The 18,803-nt window shown below is 41.6% G+C and overlaps 2 protein-coding genes across 2 annotated transcripts in view; both read right to left on the bottom strand.

The window, feature by feature from the left end:
* Positions 1 to 8,439, bottom strand: part of LOC106591909 (zinc finger protein 271-like) — a 33,613-nt gene extending 25,174 nt beyond the window's left edge. Inside the window, exons 1-4 of the mRNA XM_045692041.1 lie at positions 7,865 to 8,439; positions 7,388 to 7,485; positions 7,078 to 7,252; positions 1,152 to 2,251 (exon numbers count right to left, since the gene is read on the bottom strand). Of these exons, the coding sequence (XP_045547997.1) occupies positions 1,152 to 2,251; positions 7,078 to 7,252; positions 7,388 to 7,485; positions 7,865 to 8,141 (1,650 nt within the window). The 5' untranslated portion in view covers positions 8,142 to 8,439. The remainder of the gene's footprint in view (positions 1 to 1,151; positions 2,252 to 7,077; positions 7,253 to 7,387; positions 7,486 to 7,864) is intronic.
* An 8,353-nt stretch (positions 8,440 to 16,792) lies between these two features.
* LOC106593835 (zinc finger protein 883-like) overlaps positions 16,793 to 18,803 on the bottom strand; it is a 262,127-nt gene continuing 260,116 nt past the window's right edge. Inside the window, exon 4 of the mRNA XM_045690550.1 lies at positions 16,793 to 18,368. Coding sequence (XP_045546506.1) covers positions 18,289 to 18,368 — 80 coding nt within the window. The 3' untranslated portion in view covers positions 16,793 to 18,288. The remainder of the gene's footprint in view (positions 18,369 to 18,803) is intronic.

The following is an 18,803-nucleotide window of genomic DNA, read 5'->3' on the forward strand; positions in this document are numbered from 1 at the left end:
AGCTTACATTAAAAATCCTCTGAGTTCTAGTAGATAGATATCTCTGAATCCACGATATGGCAGAGGTTGAAAAGCCATAGCACATACGTTTTCTCAACAACAGGTTATGGTCAATAATATCAAAGGCTGCACTGAAATCTAACAGTACAGCTCCCACAATCTTCTTATTATCAATTTCTCTCAACCAATCATCAGTCATTTGTGGCAGTGCAGTACATGTTGAGTGCCCATCTCTGTAAGCATGCTGAAAGTCTGTTGTTTATTTGTTTACAGAGAAATAGCATTGTATTTGGTCAAACACAATTTTTTCCAACAGTTGGCTAAGAGCTGGCAGCAAGCTTATAGGTCTGCTGTTAGAACCAGTAAAGGCCGCTTTACCACTCTTGGGTAGTGGAATTACTTTGGCTTCCCTCCAGGCCTGAGGACAAAGACTTTCCTCTAGGCTCAGGTTAAAAATATGACAGATAGGAGTGGCTATAGAGTCAGCTACTGTCCTCAGTAGCTTTCCATCTAAGTTGTCAATGCCAGGAGGTTTGTCATTATTGATCGATAACAATTTGTCCATCTCTCCAACACTAACTTTACAAAATTCAATACTTGCACTGCTTTTCTTTCATTATATATTTTTACAAGTTTTTTTCCATCATTCTTTATATCATTGATCTTGGATTCATAATAAAGTTTATTATTTTTGTTGAGTTTGGTCACATCATTTCTCAATTTGCAGTACGTAAGCCAGCCAGATGTGCAGCCAGACATATTAGCCACTCCTTTTGCCCCATCTCTTTCAAACATACAGCTTTTTAAATTCCTCATCAATCCATGGAGCCTTAACAGTTCTAACAGTCAGTTTCTTAACAGGTACATGTTTATCAATAATTGGAAGAAGCAATTTCATATGGTAAAAACAGGTAAACACATTATCAGTCAACAATATAAGACAACGGGAGCACTGTGTATGTTCTCTGATGAATTTTAAGTCAACGAGATGTGAAATATCAATACACACGCTAAGAGAAGTAATTTCTCTCTCCTGTGTGGATTCTCTAATGATGTTGAAGTGACTTATGAGTAATATGTTTTCCCACAGTCTGAGCTTTTGTAAACCTTCTCCTCTGTGTGCAGTCTCATGTGTTCTTTCAGGCTTTCTAAATGGGCAAAAGCTTTGCACCCTGGGAGCAGTGGTAAGGCTTATCCCCTGTGTGTATTCTCTCATGAGCTTTCAGGGTTCCTAAAACCGTAAAACTCTTTCCACACTGGGAGCAGTGGTAAGGCTTCTCCCCCGTGTGTATTCTCTCGTGTTTTTTCAGGTCCCCTAAATAGTTAAAACACTTTGCACACTGGGAGCAGTGGTAAGGCTTCTCCCCTGTATGTATTCTCTCGTGAGCTTTCAGGGTTCCTAAAACCGTAAAACTCTTTCCACACTGGGAGCAGTGGTAAGGCTTCTCCCCTGTGTGTATTCTCTCGTGAGCTTTCAGGGTTCCTAAATGGTTAAAACACATTCCACACTGGGAGCAGTGGTAAGGCTTCACCCCTGTGTGTATTCTCTCATGAGCTTTCAGGTATCGTAAAAGCTTAAAACTCTTTCCACACTGGGAGCAGTGGTAAGGCTTCTCTCCTGTGTGTAATCTCTCATGTTGTTTCAGGTTCCCTAAATCGTTAAAACTCTTTTCACACTGGGAGCAGTGGTAAGGCTTCTCACCTGTGTGTATTCGCTCATGGTTTTTCAGGACCCCTAATTGGTTAAAACACTTTGCACACTGGGAGCAGTGGTAAGGCTTCTCCCCTGTGTGTATTCTCTCATGGGCTTTCAGTGTTCCTAAATGGTTAAAACACTTCCCACACTGGGAGCAGCTGTAAGGCTTCTCCCCTGTGTGTATTCTCTCATGCTGTTTCAGCTCCCCTGTCTGGTTGAAACACTTTCCACACTGGGAGCAGTGGTAAGGCTTCTCCCCTGTGTGTATTCTCTCATGGGCTTTCAGGTTTCCTAAAATTGCAAAACTCTTTCCACACTGGGAGCAGTGGTAAGGCTTCTCCCCTGTGTGTATTCTCTCGTGAGCTTTCAGGTTTCCTAAAATCGTAACACTCTTTCCACACTGGGAGCAGTGGTAAGGCTTCTCCCTTGAGTGTATTTTCTCATGTTGTTTCATGTTCCATAACCGGTTACAACCCTTTCCACAGTGGGAGCACTGGTGTCGTCTTGCTGGTTTGGACGTCCCTGGCTCTGGTTCCTCTGAGTCTGGTCTTTCTCCTGCCAAAGACAGTGTTTTTAAAAAAAAATAAGAGACCCGAATGAAACCTCCACATGATAAAACAGCCATGCTACGAGGGTAAATCCTAATCAGATCTCTCAATAAGCTGAGGCCAGTTTTAACAATCTTGGTAATTACTGATATGTTTACATTACTTATTTTATTCATCCTGTTTTACAAGTCAGAACACAAAATACTAAACAGTTCTAGGACACTCAAGACACAGACTTCACTGGATTCCAATCGAGCAGGTGGTTCTAAATATATAACTTTCATAGCTGTATGATACAGAATGCGACATGCACACTTCCTTAAACATAAAATAAGTAAAGAAGTAATTTTTTGTGGAGGTCTAAAACTTGTTTTTACGTCGAAGACACAAAGCACATCAAAAAAATCTCCCCTTTGTCAAAAGGGTTCGACACATGCTGTTTAAATGGCCCAATTTCTTATTTAGACGTTCACAGGTTTTCAACATTTTGACTATTGCTGATGTCATATTTTGGGTAAAGTACAAAATAAGGTGAAATATTTTGGGTAGATGTTCCTAAAACTGATAGTTACTACAATAAACAAAAATATAAAACGCAACATGTAAAGTGTTGGATGTTTCATGAGCTGAAAAAAAAGATTGCAGAATTGTTTAAATCCCTGTTAGTGAACATTTATTATTTTCCAAGATAATCCATCCACCTGACAGGTGTGGCATATCAAGAAGCTGATTGAACAGATTGATTAGTACACAGGTGCACCTTGTGCTGGGGATAATAGTCACACAATGCCACAGATGTCTCAGAGGGAGCGTGCAATTGGCATGCTGACTGCAAGAATGTCAATTTTTATATATATTTTTTACATTGGAGACAGACAGAAAGCATATCAGCAACATCTCCCCGTTGTCGATAGGGTGGACAAACAGAAAAATTACAAGATTGTATTAATACTGTTTAGTCATCAAATAGCTTTGATAGGTCCTCTCTCATCTGTGTCTATGGGACTGAGTTGGGCCTCTGGAGCTTGAGCTGACAATTGATTCATGACTTGCTGATAAAAACCTACGGGCGGGTTGGGGGGTTAAAACAACACCAGGTGCAGATGACCACAGGATGAACCCAGAATGGCTTGTGGTGCCCCCCGATCAGCATGGGAGGGGTGGAACCAGCCCCGACTAAGAATTTATAAGAGCTCTGTTTTTCATTCAAGGTTAAGCTCTCAGCAACACAGTCAAGAGTGTGGGGTCAACAGCTTCATTATTGCAATAATTTATCAATATTAAATAAAGATGATTGTTTGAAGAAATTACAAAGTCTCTCTCAGTATACATGAATTTCCACGACAACGCCCGCTGTGACAATTTATTTTATTTAGACGTTCACAAATGTCATGATTGTTTAGTAAAAATAATTTTGGGGTAGATGTTGCTAAACACTATAAAACACAACATGTGAAGTGTTGGTCCCATGTTTCATGAGCTGAAATAAAAGACCCCAGAATTATTCCATAAGCACAAAAGCTTATTTCTCAAAAATGTTGTACACAAATTTGTTTACATCCCTGTTAGTGAACATTTCTCCTTTGCCAAGATATTCATCCACCTGACAGGTGTGGCATATCAAGCTGATTAAACAGCATGATCATTACACAGGTGCACCTTGTGCTGGGGAGAATAAAAGGCCACTCTAAAATGTGCAGTTTTGTGACACAACACAATGCCACAGATGTCTCAAGTTTTGAGGGAGCGTGCAATTGGTATGCTGACTGCAGGAATATCCACTAGAGCTGTTACCAGATAATTGAATGTTAAATTCTCTACCAGAAGCCACCTCCAACGTCATTTTAGAGAATTTGGCAGTACATCCAACTGGCCTCACAACCACAGACCACATATAACGACACCAGCCCAGGACCTCCACATCGTCTGAGACCAGCCACCCGAGTTGTATTTCTCTTTGTAATGAAGCCCTTTTGAGGGGAAAAACGAATTCTGATTGCCTGGGCCTGGCTCCGCAATGGGTGGGCGTATGCCCTCCAGGGCCCACCAATGGCAGCGCCCCTGCCCAGTCATGTGAAGTCCAAAGATTAGGGCCTAATTTATTTATTTACAATGACTGACTTATATGAACTGTAAATCGTTGTTTATATTTTGGTTCAGTTCACACACACACACAGTGCATTCGTTATGTATTCAGACCCCTTCACCTTTTGCCAAATTTGTTACGTTTCAGCATTATTCTAAAATTGATTAAATAGTTTTTTCCCCCTCGTCAGTCTAAACTCAGCAAAAAAAAGAAACGTCCTCTCTCTGTCAACTGCGTTCATTTTCAGCAAACTTAACATGTGTAAATTTTGTATGAACATAACAAGATTCAACAACTGAGACATAAACTGAACAAGTTCCACAGACATGTGACTAACAGAAATGGAATAATGTGTCCCTGAACAAAGGGGGGGGTCAAAATCAAAAGTAAGTCAGTATCTGCTGTGGCCACCAGCTGCATTAAGTACTGCAGTGCATCTCCTCCTCATGGACTGCACCAGATTTGCCAGTTCTTGCTGTGAGATGTTACCCCACTCTTCCACCAAGGCACCTGCAAGTTCCCGGACATTTCTGGGGGGAATGGCCCTAGCCCTCACCCTCCGATCCAACAGGTCCCAGACATGCTCAATGGGATTGAGATGCGGGATCTTCGTTGGCCATGGCAGAACACTAACATTCCTGTCTTGCAGGAAATCACTCAGAGAACGAGCAGTATAGCTGGTGGCATTGTCATGCTGGAGGGTCATGTCAGGATGAGCCTGCAGGAAGGGTACCACATCAGGGAGGAGGAAGTCTTCCCTGCAACGCACAGCGTTGAGAATGCCTGCAATGACAACAAGCCATGACGGACCCTCCACCTTCAAATCGATCCCGCTCATTAGTCTCTCACTTTGGGGATATAGTCAACTACCATAGAGCTAATATACTCTCTGATGCCAAGTCAAGACAGGATCATCTCTTAATTAAGAGGTCTGCCATAGAGCTCATATACTCTCTGATGCCAAGTCTAGACAGGATCATCCCTCAGAGGTCTGCCATAGAGCTCATATACTCTCTGATGCCAAGTCTAGACAGGATCATCCCTCTGAGGTCTGCCATAGAGCTCATATACTCTCTGATGCCAAGTCTAGACAGGATCATCCCTCAGAGGTCCCCACTCTACTCACCGTATGTGCAGTGATGTCCAGTCAGTAGAACCTCATGAAGGTATATCACCACAACATGCTGCATTACAGATCTCTTGAACAGAGATGCCTTTGAACAATGCCTATGTTGTAACCATACCTCTGGTGGATTGAGCCATCATTTGTGTGTGTGTGTGTGTGTGTGTGTGTGTGTGTGTGTGTGTGTGTGTGTGTGTGTGTGTGTGTGTGTGTGTGTGTGTGTGTGTGTGTGTGTGTACGTTTGTGATGATATAATGACAATCTTATCTTCATACGGTTATAACCACATAGTTAACGGCAGAGTCAGCAAGACTTTGCTCTCACAGTCACACACAGTATCTGCACGGTTTCGTTTCACGCTCTTACAACATGGTAGCCATGGGATCAGAACAGAGGAGAAGTTTAGCCTCTGGCTCCAACGCTGTCTTCCCTGTGGCTCAGTTGGTAGAGCACGTTGTGTGCAATGCCAGGGTTGTGGGTTGTGGGTTTGATTCCTACAGGGGGCCAGTACAAAAACCAAAAAAATGCATGAAATGAAATGTATGCATTCACCACTGTAAGTCGCTCTGGATAAGAGCGTCTGCTAAGTGACTAAAATGTAATGTAAATGTGTCAGATCCTTGCTACTATAGAACCTCATGAAGGTTTGGGGGTGGAACTCATTATACGGATGTAATGGCTTAAGTAAAGCGGTTTTAAACGAGATACATTTAATTTCTATTCTTTCCAGCGGCTCCAACAGCAGAAATAGCCTCAAGCACAAGAGAAAAATCCCAAGATGGGACTAGCTGTTTGGGTACTGGGCATAGGTGACCCTTCATAAAACAACAGATCAGGGGGTGTTCCCCCACTGTATTGTTGTTGCAGCCTAAATGGCAGCCAAATACACATTTATAGTTGAAAAGGCTTTCCCTTGTCAGAAAGCAGAGTAGCTCTGAAACAGAGAAACAAAGGGACTGATGTTTCTGATCTCACCATCTGTTAAATACACACCACTTATTGTGCTATAGTGAGTGTGTGGCTCTAGCACTCTGAATATAGTTCATTGTCAAGGAGGGCGGTCACGTGTGTTGAGAAGCAGAGGATCACTAGTTTGAGTCCAGTATGGGGACAGTGGAGGAAACTAAACTGTTAGCAGCACACTGGCGTCAGTTACACATGAAATCAATAAAGTTAGTCATTTAAAAATTAAGACATGTTCTGTGAGTCCCCCCCCCCCCAAAAAAATGCTTTTCATTCAATCAATTTGTTGTGTAGATCAGATGTTAATGAAGCAATACAGACCACATTGAAGTGTCTGGAGTTTAGTTCAAGAGTCTTGTAAAGATAGGGGGTTGACTGGGACAGGCAATGTAACATCCATAATGTTTTTAGGAAAAAATTCACCTTACATTGGATCATCTTGAAACTTTCTCTCTAAAGCTAACTTTCATCAAGGTTTTATATGGTCTATTGGCTTCTCTCTTTTCATTGGCAGAATCCTTTTTCAGTGTTATGATATTCATAACATCCATATGCACCAGTCTATCTTCATGTCAACTAACAGAACTCTGTTGGTTGTCCTGGTAACAGATACCAGTGGGAAGATCTACTGTATTTGTTCAAACTAAACTACAGCACTTACTTTGATGTGTCAAATCTGATCCTTTCTTCTCTTCTCCTCTCACAGTTCCACTCAGCCCCGTTGTTTTCCTGCAGTCCACCAGCAGCACAGACAACCTCTTCATACCCAGCAGTAAGGTGCTACCGGGAGAGGAATGACACGGGGACACCGGGAGGGGGGAAGGGCTTACGTTGTCCTGGTAACCATAAAGAGGGGACACAGACACATATCATTATGGATGCTGATGTCACTGTTGTCATAAAGTGCTTTACAGAAACCCATCCCAGACCCTGATAGAGCAAGCTGTATGCTAGACCAGACCAAGCTGTACCATCTGGTGTTCTGATCTGGAGAGACTCTTCTCTGCCTTGTCAGCATCAGGATGTTGTTGAGGCTCCCCAGAGGATCCACAATAGTCATGTCTCTCTCCTGTGTGAACAATCATAGGGTCTTACAAGAGGCATTAATATCTCTAAACAGGGCCTAAAATGTGAAAGGGTTGTTCCACGAAATGGGTGCCCTTTGCTTCCTTATGATATTTTAAGTAGAAATGATGCACCAATATTGAATTTTAAAAGCCTGTTATATTAGATGAGAGGTACTTTAATATAGACCACATGGAGAAGTCAACAGATCTAATTTAAAAGTCCCCAAAATATATGTACCAATGGCAGATTGACCCTTTAACAATTCCTACAGTACTGAACAACATATTCAAGTGTAGAACTTCAGTAGAATGCCCCTTTAAAACCCCACATTAGTTCAACAGCTGCATAGTTTGTGCCCCTGTTTTTAAGACAGTACTCACTGGTGGTAATCTGATATTCTGTCTCCTCTTTCACTCCCAGAACGTCTTCCTTCTTCACCTTTATTGAGATAGCGTCCTCTTCCTCTCTAAAAGGTTCTTTCTCTTCTTTCCCTATAACAACCTCCTCTTCCTCCTTTTTCATTCTGAAAGGTTCTTTCTCTTCTTTCACTGTAATATCCTCCTCTTCTTTCACGACAATGTTCAAATCCAGAGGTTCTTTCTCCGTCCAGTAGACATCCTCTTCTTTAACAGGGGAGGAGTAGTTTAGTGAACTCATGGTCAGGGATGTTAGCAAGTTAACTAGCTAGTTAGCATTAGCGACTAGCCTAGGACTAGGCTCAGTATCAATATTTAACAAGTTTGCAAATTGAACAAGCAAATTAGGTTCAAGTTAACCACTAGATACGTCAACAGAACTGTGTTTTAAACACTGGGATTAGCTAATGTACATTAACATGGTCTAAAGCGTCAATCTTTCAGTTTTATGTTGGCTAGCAAGCTACCGAGGTGGTTGAAAGAGTAGGCGCCTTGTTGTTCCTGAAGAAGCGTCCCGTCCAGTAAATTATACGTCACGCAAGAAGCATCACCTGAAAGACGCACATCGCCATCTGTTGACTGGAGTGGGTAACGCAGTTTGGAGACAATAGTTACTACACTTTTTGTATTGGAAAGAACGTCATAATAATTTAACAATAAACTGATATATTTTCTCTTACGTATTAGAAATAATACGTTCCTGTACAAAGACGTAGAAGCTTAATATGAATATGTAGATGATGAATAAATACTTCCATGAATAGGTAGTGTGTTAATACACATATACTCAGTTAATTTTTTTCGAGGATGCCTGGTCATTCTTTAATAAGTAATTTCCTCACCATCTTAAATAAGCATGCCCAATTCAAAAAATGTAGAACCAGGAACAGATATAGCCTGTGGTTCACTCCAGACCTGACTGCCCTTGATCAGCACAAAAACATCCTGTGGCATTAGCATCGAATAGCCCCCTCGATATGCAACTTTTCAGGGAAGTCAGGAACCAATACACGCAGTCAGTCAGGAATGCAAAGGCTAGCTTCTTCAAACAGAAATTTGCATCATGTAGCTCTAACTCCAAAAAGTTTTGGGGCACTGTAAAGTCCATGGAGAATAAGAGCACCTCCTCCCAGCTGCCCACTGCACTGAGGCTAGGAAACATTGTCACCGCTGATAAATCCACGATAATCGAGAATTTCAATAAGCATTTCTCTACGGCTGGCAATGCTTTCCTCCTGGCTTCCCCAACTCCGGCCAACAGCTCTGCACCCCCTGCAGCTACTTCCCCAAGCTTCCCCAGCTTCTCCTTCACCCAAATCCAGATAGCAGATGTTCTGAAAGAGCTGCAAAACCTGGACCTTTGCAAATCAGCTGGGCTAGACAATCTGGAGCCTCTCTTTCTAAAATTATCCACCGCCATTGTTGCAACCCCTATTACCAGTCTGTTCAACCTCTCTTTGGTATTGTCCGAGATCCCTAAAGATTGGAAAGCTGCCGCGGTCTAGACCCAAACTGTTATATACCTATATCCATCCTGCCCTGCCTTTCTAAAGTCTTCGAAAGCCAAGTTAATAAACAGATCACTGAACATTTAGAATCCCACCGTACCTTCTCCGCTGTGCAATCCGGTTTCCGAGCTGGTCACGGGTGCACCTCAGCCATGCTCAAGGTCCTAAACGACATCATAACCGCCATCGATAAAAGATAAAAGTACTGTGCAGCCGTCTTCATCAACCTGGCCAAGGCTTTCAACTCTGTCAATCAACTGTATTCTTATCGGCAGACTCAACAGCCTTGGTTTCTCAAATGACTGCCTCGCCTGGTTCACCAACGACTTCTCAGATAGAGTTCAGTGTGTCAAATCGGAGGGCCTGTTGTCCGGACCTCTGGCAGGCTCTATGGGGGTACCACAGGGTTCAATTCTAGAGCCAACTCTTTTCTCTGTATATATCAACGATGTCGCTCCTGCTGCTGGTGATTTCCTGATCCACCTCTACGCAGACGACACCATTCTGTATACATCTGGCCCTTCTTTGGACACTGTGTTAACAAACCTCCAAACGAGCTTCAATGCCATACAACACTTCTTCCGTGGCCTCCAACTGCTCTTTAACGCTAGTAAAACTAAATGCATGCTTTTCAACCGTTCGCTGCCCGCACCCGCCCGCCCGACTAGCATCACTACTTTGGACGGTTCTGACTTAGAATATGTGGACAACTACAAATACCTAGGTGTCTGGTTAGACTGTAAACTCTCCTTCCAGACTCATATTAAACATCTCCAATCCAAAATTAAATCTAGAATTGGCTTCCTATTTCGCAACGAGGCCTCCTTCACTCACGCCGCCAAACATACCCTCATAAAACTGACTATCCTACTAATCCTCGACTTCGGCGATGTCATTTACAAAATAGCCTCCAACACTTTACTCAGCAAACTGGATGCAGTCTATCACAGTGCCATCCGTTTTGTCACCAAAGCCCCATATACCACCCACCACTGCGACCTGTATGCTCTAGTCGGCTGGCCCTCGCTACATATTCGTCGCCAGACCCACTGGCTCCAGGTCATCTATAAGTCGATGCTAGGTAAAGCTCCGCCTTATCTCAGCTCACTGGTCATGATAACAACACCCACCCGTAGCACGCGCTCCAGCAGGTATATCTCACTGGTTATCCCCAATGCCAACTCCTCTTTGGCCGCCTTTCCTTCCAGTTCTCTGCTGCCAATGACTGGAACGAATTGTAAAAATCGCTGAAGCTGGAGACTTATATTTCCCTCACTAACTTTAAACATCAGCTATCTGAGCAGCTAACCGATCGCTGCAGCTGTACATAGCCCATCTAATCTACCTACCTCATCCCCATATACTTTTAAATGTACTTTTCTGCTCTTTTGCACACCAGTATTTCTACTTGCACATCACCATCTGCACATCTATCACTCCAGTGTTAATTTGCTAAATTGTAATTACTTCGCTACTATGGCCTATTTCTTGCCTTACCTCCTCACGCCATTTGCACACACTGTATATAGACTTTCTTTTTTTTCTATTGTGTTATTGACTTACGCTTATTTAATGTGTAACTCTGTGTTGTTGTTTGTGTCGCACTGCTTTGCTTTATCTTGGCCAGGTCGCCGTTGTAAATGAGAACTTATTCTCAACTAGCCTACTTGGTAAAATAAAGGTGAAATATATATATCTTTTTTAAATTACACATTTACTCTGCTAATTTTTCACATTCGTTTTAATCTAGATGTGACCATACTATTCCCTTAAAGCCACGTCTATAAGATACAAACCATCCTGTAAACAACAGAGCAAATGCATCACATGCAAATAGCACTTGATTATCTGTGGTGCTATACACTGGGTAGACAAAACATTAAGAACACATGTTCCTTCCATGACATAGACTGACCAGGTGAATCCAGGCTAAAGCTTATTGATGTCACTAGTTAAATCCACTTCAATCAGTGTAGATGAAGGTGGGGGGAACAGGTTAAATATGGATGTTTAAGCCTTGAGACAATTGAGGCATGGATTGTGCATGTGTGCCATTCATAGGGTGAATTGGGAAGACAAAATATTTCAGTGTCTTTGAACGGGGTATGGTAGTAGGTCCCAGGCGCGCCGGTTTGTGTCAAGAACTGCAATGCTGCTGGGTTTTTCCAGCTCAACAGTTTCCCATGTGTACCAAGAATGGTCCACCATCCTAACAGTGCCGTTTAAGATGAGGCAGGACGATTCGTTTTTTCATGAGTATGGCCTTATTTCTATTACAGCATATTGGATGACTGTCATTCATATTCCATTCACCCTGTTCATTGTAACAGCGATAGGTTTAGGCTACTACATGATACTAACATTTCCCCTATACCCATCATGAGGTTGCTACAACCTAGCCTATGAATTAAAGTTTACAACGTAGATGCACACAGGTTGAGAGAAAAATTTTAGGTGACAAGACAGTGACACATGGACAGACAGCCGTGAAGACATCACCAACAAACTATCATGGTCCAAACACACCAAGACAGTCGTGAAGAGGGCATGACAACACATTTTCCCCCTCAGGAGACTGAAAATATTTGGCATGGATCCCCAGATCCTCAAAAAGTTCTACAACTGCACCATCGAGAGCATTCTGACCAGTTGCGTCACTGCCTGGTATGGCAACTGCTCGGCATCTGACTGTAAGGCGCGACAGAGGGTAGTGCATACAGTCCAGTACATCACTGGGGCCAAGCTTCCTGACATCCAGGACCTTTATAAAGAAAGCCCCACAAAATTTCAGAGACTCCAGTCACCCAAGTCATGGACACAGCAAGCGGTACCGGAGCACCAAGTCTAGAACCAAAAGGCTCCTTAACAGCTTCTACCAGAGGTGGGACCAAGTCATTGTTTTACAAGTCACAACTATGTCAAGTCTTAGCACTCAGGTCCCAAGTCAACACAAGCAAGTCCGAGTCAAGTCTCAAGTCAAGACCGACAAGTCTCAAGTCAAGTCTCAAGTCCTAAACTTTGAGTTTCGAGTCCTAAACAAGTCATAATGTGCTCTTCACCAAATGCAATACCGTTTCATATGTTTAACAAGAGTAAGAGTTAGTATATTAAATTTACGCAAATCATGAATGGTTTAAAAAATATGTATATTTACTACTTTCCAAAACACTTTATACTTTCGTGGAAATACATGGCTAGCCATGAGAAAGACATCAATATGACAACAAAAACTAAATATTGTAGTGCTCTCTCTGTCTCTCTCTCTCTCCAGATATACTCCAGACACCTAAAACAAACCTGAGATAAAGTTACAATCATTTATTAAAAGGGACATCAAAACAACTGCTACTGAACTTCAAGTAGGCCTACAATTTGAACACTGGCCTGAATGTCGGAGAAAAAAATATGTGTGTGTGTAATGCATACGTAAACAGTTCATTTTTTTCTCTTATCTCAGGGCCCTATGATGCATTGCATTTGCAAAAGACCAAATGTCGATAAAAGTCTGTCAGTCATTTGTGCACGACGAGGCCGCAGTGTGATGCCACCATGGCTGAAGACACACTCCACCGGAGCACTGGAGGCAGGCACTGCAAGACCCTGATGGTCACTCGGGACAGTGAAGGAAGAGCCTTCATGTTCGTTGCCCAGAACAAGATGGCATTCTGTCCTTCGCATATGTCAACTTAGTGACTTAGCTGTAGTGCTGGAGTGGTCCCAACAGCTTTCTTCTGCCTCTTACAGTATGCTGCAAACAGCCCTTCTTCTTGTCCAAGACTATGGTCCTCTCGCTCTTCCTCATCAACAAGAGGCACAGCTTGCTCAGTCCCTGCAGCATCTTGCAGAATCAGTTCTGGCAGAACATGTAAAAGCAGAAACAAAAAGGCCAGTATTAGAGTATTGGTGATACAGTGTGTTAAACTGAAAAAGTATTACTGCTGCAGTCAATTGGATTAAATTATGAGGAAAGTTACATTAAACTCAATAATATTTACCTTTCACTCTCTGTGCCACCTCCTTGACCTCCTCCTTGACCAGCACATGGTGCTCCACCCACATCAGAGAAAGAGCCGGATCCAAGGCAGCTGCTTTGAGGTAGACTGGATCTGAAAAGGCGGCAGTGATTCCATCTTGTATCCTGGCCATTTTCACATTGATTGAATATTCCAAGAAATCTTTTGGTTCAGGTATGCCTGGAGACTTCTGACCAGGCCACTCAGGAAATGGACTTGAGGCTTCCGCTGCTCCAGGTGGTGATTCAGGGACAGGACAGAGGGAACAACGGAACTGATTGTGACTATCTTCTCCCCCTGGGTCATATCTGTTTCTTCTCCAAAATGGCTTCAGGATGTCCACCAACTCCTTCAACTTACTGACAGAGCTTGAGAGGATCTGCAGAAAAGAATGGGAGAAACTCCCCAAATACAGGTTTGCCAAGCTTGTAGCGTCATACCCAAGAAGACTCAATGCTGTAATTGCTGACAAAAGTGCTTCAACAAAGTCCTGACAAAAGGGTTATGTGAATGTTATATTTCAGTTTTTTACTTTTAATAAATTAGCAACAATTTCCCCCAAAACGGTTTCTGTTTTGTCATTATGGGGTAATGTGTATAGATTGATGAGGGGGAAAGAACTATTTAATCCATTTTAAAATACGGCTGTAAAGTAACAAAACGTGGAAAAAGTCGAGGGGTCTGAATACTTTCCGAAGCCATTTCGCACTAAAATGTTTTTACTGACACAAAATGATCCCACCATGTAAAACGAACAAACAAATCGTCTGTCGGCATTTATACAATTGGAAATGCATATCCTGTTTCCATCAGCCTGGTCATTACTTTTGAAATGGTTGGATCAATATCCACCTTCATGATATTGTTAGGTTCTTATTGTTCAGAGTAAATAACCCACGGACACTAGAGAAGCTTTAACCAAGTTTAATTCTTCCCAAAGGTTCTGTACAGCTGTATTCAGACAGCAAAACCTTTCTCTCCATCACAGTTATATATACATCCTACTTAAGACATGCCTTCTCTCCAATCCTTACATCTTATGTTTCAACAGAAAAAGGGTAACAGGATGCCAAACCCTTATAACTCCCTTAAGAGAATCTGTCCTCACCTCCTGACCTCAAGCCCTCCATCTAATCCACAGAGGTCCATCTGTCTTTCCTGTATTAACACGTTGCTCTCCCCTTGTCACCCAACACATTCCACAGCTATCTTTCTACAGAGACCCAGTCTCTTTCACTCCTTAATATACTATGCGTCTGATCTATCATGTCTTTAATATCTCAATGTTCAAAATGTTGAATCCAACAATATGAATGAAGCCTGATTTGGAATGTCTGAGTAGTTCTATCTGATGTCATAATACACCCCTCTGATAATCAAGTGATATTTGGAATGTCTGAGTAGTTCTATCTGATGTCATAATAACCCCTCTGATAATCAAGTGATATTTGGAATGTCTGAGTAGTTCTATCTGATGTCATAATAACCCCTCTGATAATCAAGTGATATTTGGAATGTCTGAGTAGTTCTATCTGATGTCATAATACACCCCTCTGATAATCAAGTGATATTTGGAATGTCTGAGTAGTTCTATCTGATGTCATAATAACCCCTCTGATAATCAAGTGATATTTGGAATGTCTGAGTAGTTCTATCTGATGTCATAATAACCCCTCTGATAATCAAGTGATATTTGGAATGTCTGAGTAGTTCTATCTGATGTCATAATACACCCCTCTGATAATCAAGTGATATTTGGAATGTCTGAGTAGTTCTATCTGATGTCATAATACACCCCTCTGATAATCAAGTGATATTTGGAATGTCTGAGTAGTTCTGATGTCATAATACACCCCTCTGATAGTGATCCATTTGCTCCATTGTTTCCATGTCAGTTGGTTTCCCACTCTGATGATTTATATCTGACAGAGGGGCTTTCAAGGAATAGTTTGGTGACATCTTAGTGGGGCTTTAAATTAATAGTGTGGTCACATTTTACAGATTGTGGCTCAGTATGCTTAGTATGATGTGAAAAAAGAACAATCACCTATTTATTGATAATGTATTTTCCTATCCGGCTTCTACATCTGCATAGAGACAAACAGTATCTTAAAGTTTGTGAAAAATACATACTTATACACTTATATTTTCACAATTTGAATTATTATTAATCATATTCTCCTATAGTAACAATACACTGCAGATTTGACGTCAAGAAGAGAATGGGCTGATGAGTGGTGGTGCTACTCTATAGGTAAGACTGTCCAATATGAATGTTCAATACACACAATAGGTTGATCAGTAGCCAGTTAGCTAGCTGCTACAGTCCAATATGAATGTTCAATACACACAATAGGTTGATCAGTAGCCAGTTAGCTAGCTGCTACAGTCCAATATGAATATTCAATACACACAATAGGTTGATCAGTAGCCAGTTAGCTAGCTGTTACAGTCCAATATGAATGTTCAATACACACAATAGGTTGATCAGTAGCCAGTTAGCTAGCTGCTACAGTCCAATATGAATGTTCAATACACACAATAGGTTGATCAGTAGCCAGTTAGCTAGCTGCTACAGTCCAATATGAATATTCAATACACACAATAGGTTGATCAGTAGCCAATTAGCTAGCTGCTACAGTCCAATATGAATGTTCAATACACACAATAGGTTGATCAGTAGCCAGTTAGCTAGCTGCTACAGTCCAATATGAATGTTCAATACACACAATAAGTTGATCAGTAGCCAGTTAGCTAGTTCCTACGTCTTTAGCCGCACAGCTAGCTACCACAGCTAGCTATCAACAAAGTCTACCAGCACAGTATCTGTGAGTATTTCTCATACAGTTCATGGGAATTTCTTTTTATTTGTCACGCAAAGCCTTTTATCTGCAATAAGTCTGTTTGATAGAAACACTGACATACTTTAACAGCAGGTGGAAACTTATAAGGTGGATATTGATCCATCACCTGCTGCTTATTCAAACCAGCCCACTGGGCACAGACGTCAGTTCAACATCTAGTTTCTATTTACATTTCTTTGAGTCCTCAACTAAAGTGAATTCAACATGAAATCAATCCAAAATGTCACCTGTCATTGGATTTAGGTTGCCAGTTGGGTGAAAAATAAATACAAATACCTGATGTTGATGGATTTTTACAAATCCAGTCAGTTTTCCACATCTAACATCATCACATGGATTTGTTTTGTTGAAATGACGTGGAAACAACAATATTATTCAACCAGTGGGAGGCTTGTAAATGCCCCCAGGAAAGTCGAAAGAGGAACTCTTCATTGAGACAATGATAAACAGCAATCCGTGGGACAGTTGTGGTGGATATTATAAAATAAGGATCTGCTGGAGTCCAAGTCAAACCAAGATTCTTTATTTCTGAGCTCAGAGAGAATAACAGAGTTACACAGCGCAGTGTAGACAATCTGAATTCCTGAAGCATTGGGTGATGAGCACATATCTTTATAGTTTCCTGTTCCTGGGAGGGACTTTATTCATACAAGGACACAGGTGCAGCTGGTTTGCAACACAGGATGATACTCCCAAGAACAGGAGATTATAATAGGACAGTTTCACAAGGTTAGTCACATACTCAGTTATGTGGACACATACAATTAACATTTTCCATTACAGAGTCTGTGAACATTTTCATTTCATTAAATCATCAGTGGGCCAACAATGACACACCCAGTTAAACACAGTCAGAGTTTAAAAAAGGACCATTTAAATATATGGAATCTGATCTACTCTATATTCAAACTGACATACTCCATATTCAATTCATGTTTTATAATAAACATACAAATATATGTTTGAGTATACTTTGTACCATTTAATTTCATATGGTATAAACAAGTAAACACATTCTTAGTCAACAATATAAGACAATGGGAGCACTGTGTATGTTCTCTGAGGAATGTTAAGTCAATGTGATGTGAAATATCAATATACACAATAGGATAAGTAATTATTCTCTCCTGTGTGGATTCTCACATGACGTTTAAGTGACTGTGATGAGCAATATGTCTTCCCACTGTCTGAGCACTTGTAAGGCTTCTCCCCTGTGTGCAGTCTCACATGTTCTTTCAGATTTCCAAAATGGGTAAAACTTTTTGCACACTGGGAGCAATGGAAAGGCTTCTCCCCTGTGTGTATTCGCTCATGAGCTTTCTTAAGTGGCTAAAAATCTTTCCACACTGGGAGCAATGGAAAGGCTTCTCCCCTATGTGCATTAGCTCATGAGCTTTCAGGGTTCCTGCCTGGCTAAAACTTTTTGCACACTGGGAGCAATAGAAAGGCTTCTCACCTGTGTGTGTTCGCTCATGAGCTTTCAGGATTCCTGACTGGCTAAAACTCTCACCACACTGGGCGCAATGGTATGGCTTCTCCCGTGTGTATTCGCTCATGAGTTTTGAGGGTGTCTAACCGCATAAAACGATTTCCACACTGGGAGCAATGGAAAGGCTTCTCCCCTGTGTGTATTCGCACATGAGCTTTCAGCTTTCCTGGCTGGCTAAAACTCTTTCCACACTGGGAGCAATGGTGTGGCTTCGCTCCTGTGTGTATTCTCAGATGTCTTTTCATGTTAACTGGCTAAAACTGTTTCCACACTGGGTGCAATGGAAAGGCGTCTCCCCTGTGTGCGTTCGCTCATGAGATTTCAGATTTCTTAAGTGGCTGAAACTCTTTCCACACTGGAAGCAATGGAAAGGCTTCTCCCCTGTGTGTGTTCTCTCATGAGATTTCAGGGTGTCTAACCGTTTAAAATGCTTTCCACAGTAGGCGCAATGGTATGGCGTCTCCCCTGTCTACATTCGCTCATGAGCTTTCAGTTTTCCTAACTTGATGAAACTCTATCCAATCTGGGAGCAGAGGTGTCGTCTTGCTGGCTTGGACATCTCTGGCTCTGGTCCCTCTGAGTTTGTTTTTTCTCCTGCCAAAGAATGTTTATTTAAAGAGAGATCTGATTGAAACGTCCACATGATAAAAACGCCTTGCTATGAGGTTTAATCCAAATCAGATCCCTTAATAACCAGAGGCAAGTTCTCAAACATTTCAAAATGTAAAACAAATGTTGTACAGCTTCCTGGTAATTAATTATAATACGTTTACATTACTTATTCTGTTTTAGAAGTCAGAACACAAAGAACTAGACAGTTCTATGACACTCAAGACACAGACATCGCTGGATTCCTTTCGAGCAGGTGGTTGTATGTATATATATATATATATATATATATATATATAACCTTAATAGCTGTACGATACAGAATGTGACTTTTTCTATACGCACTAAAGCTTATTTCTCTCCAATTTTGTGCCCAAATTTGTTTACATCCCGTTGCCAAGATATTCCATCCACATGACA

Source organism: Salmo salar, chromosome ssa12 (genome assembly GCF_905237065.1).
Source record: "Salmo salar chromosome ssa12, Ssal_v3.1, whole genome shotgun sequence".
NCBI classification, from domain to species: Eukaryota; Metazoa; Chordata; class Actinopteri; order Salmoniformes; family Salmonidae; genus Salmo; species Salmo salar.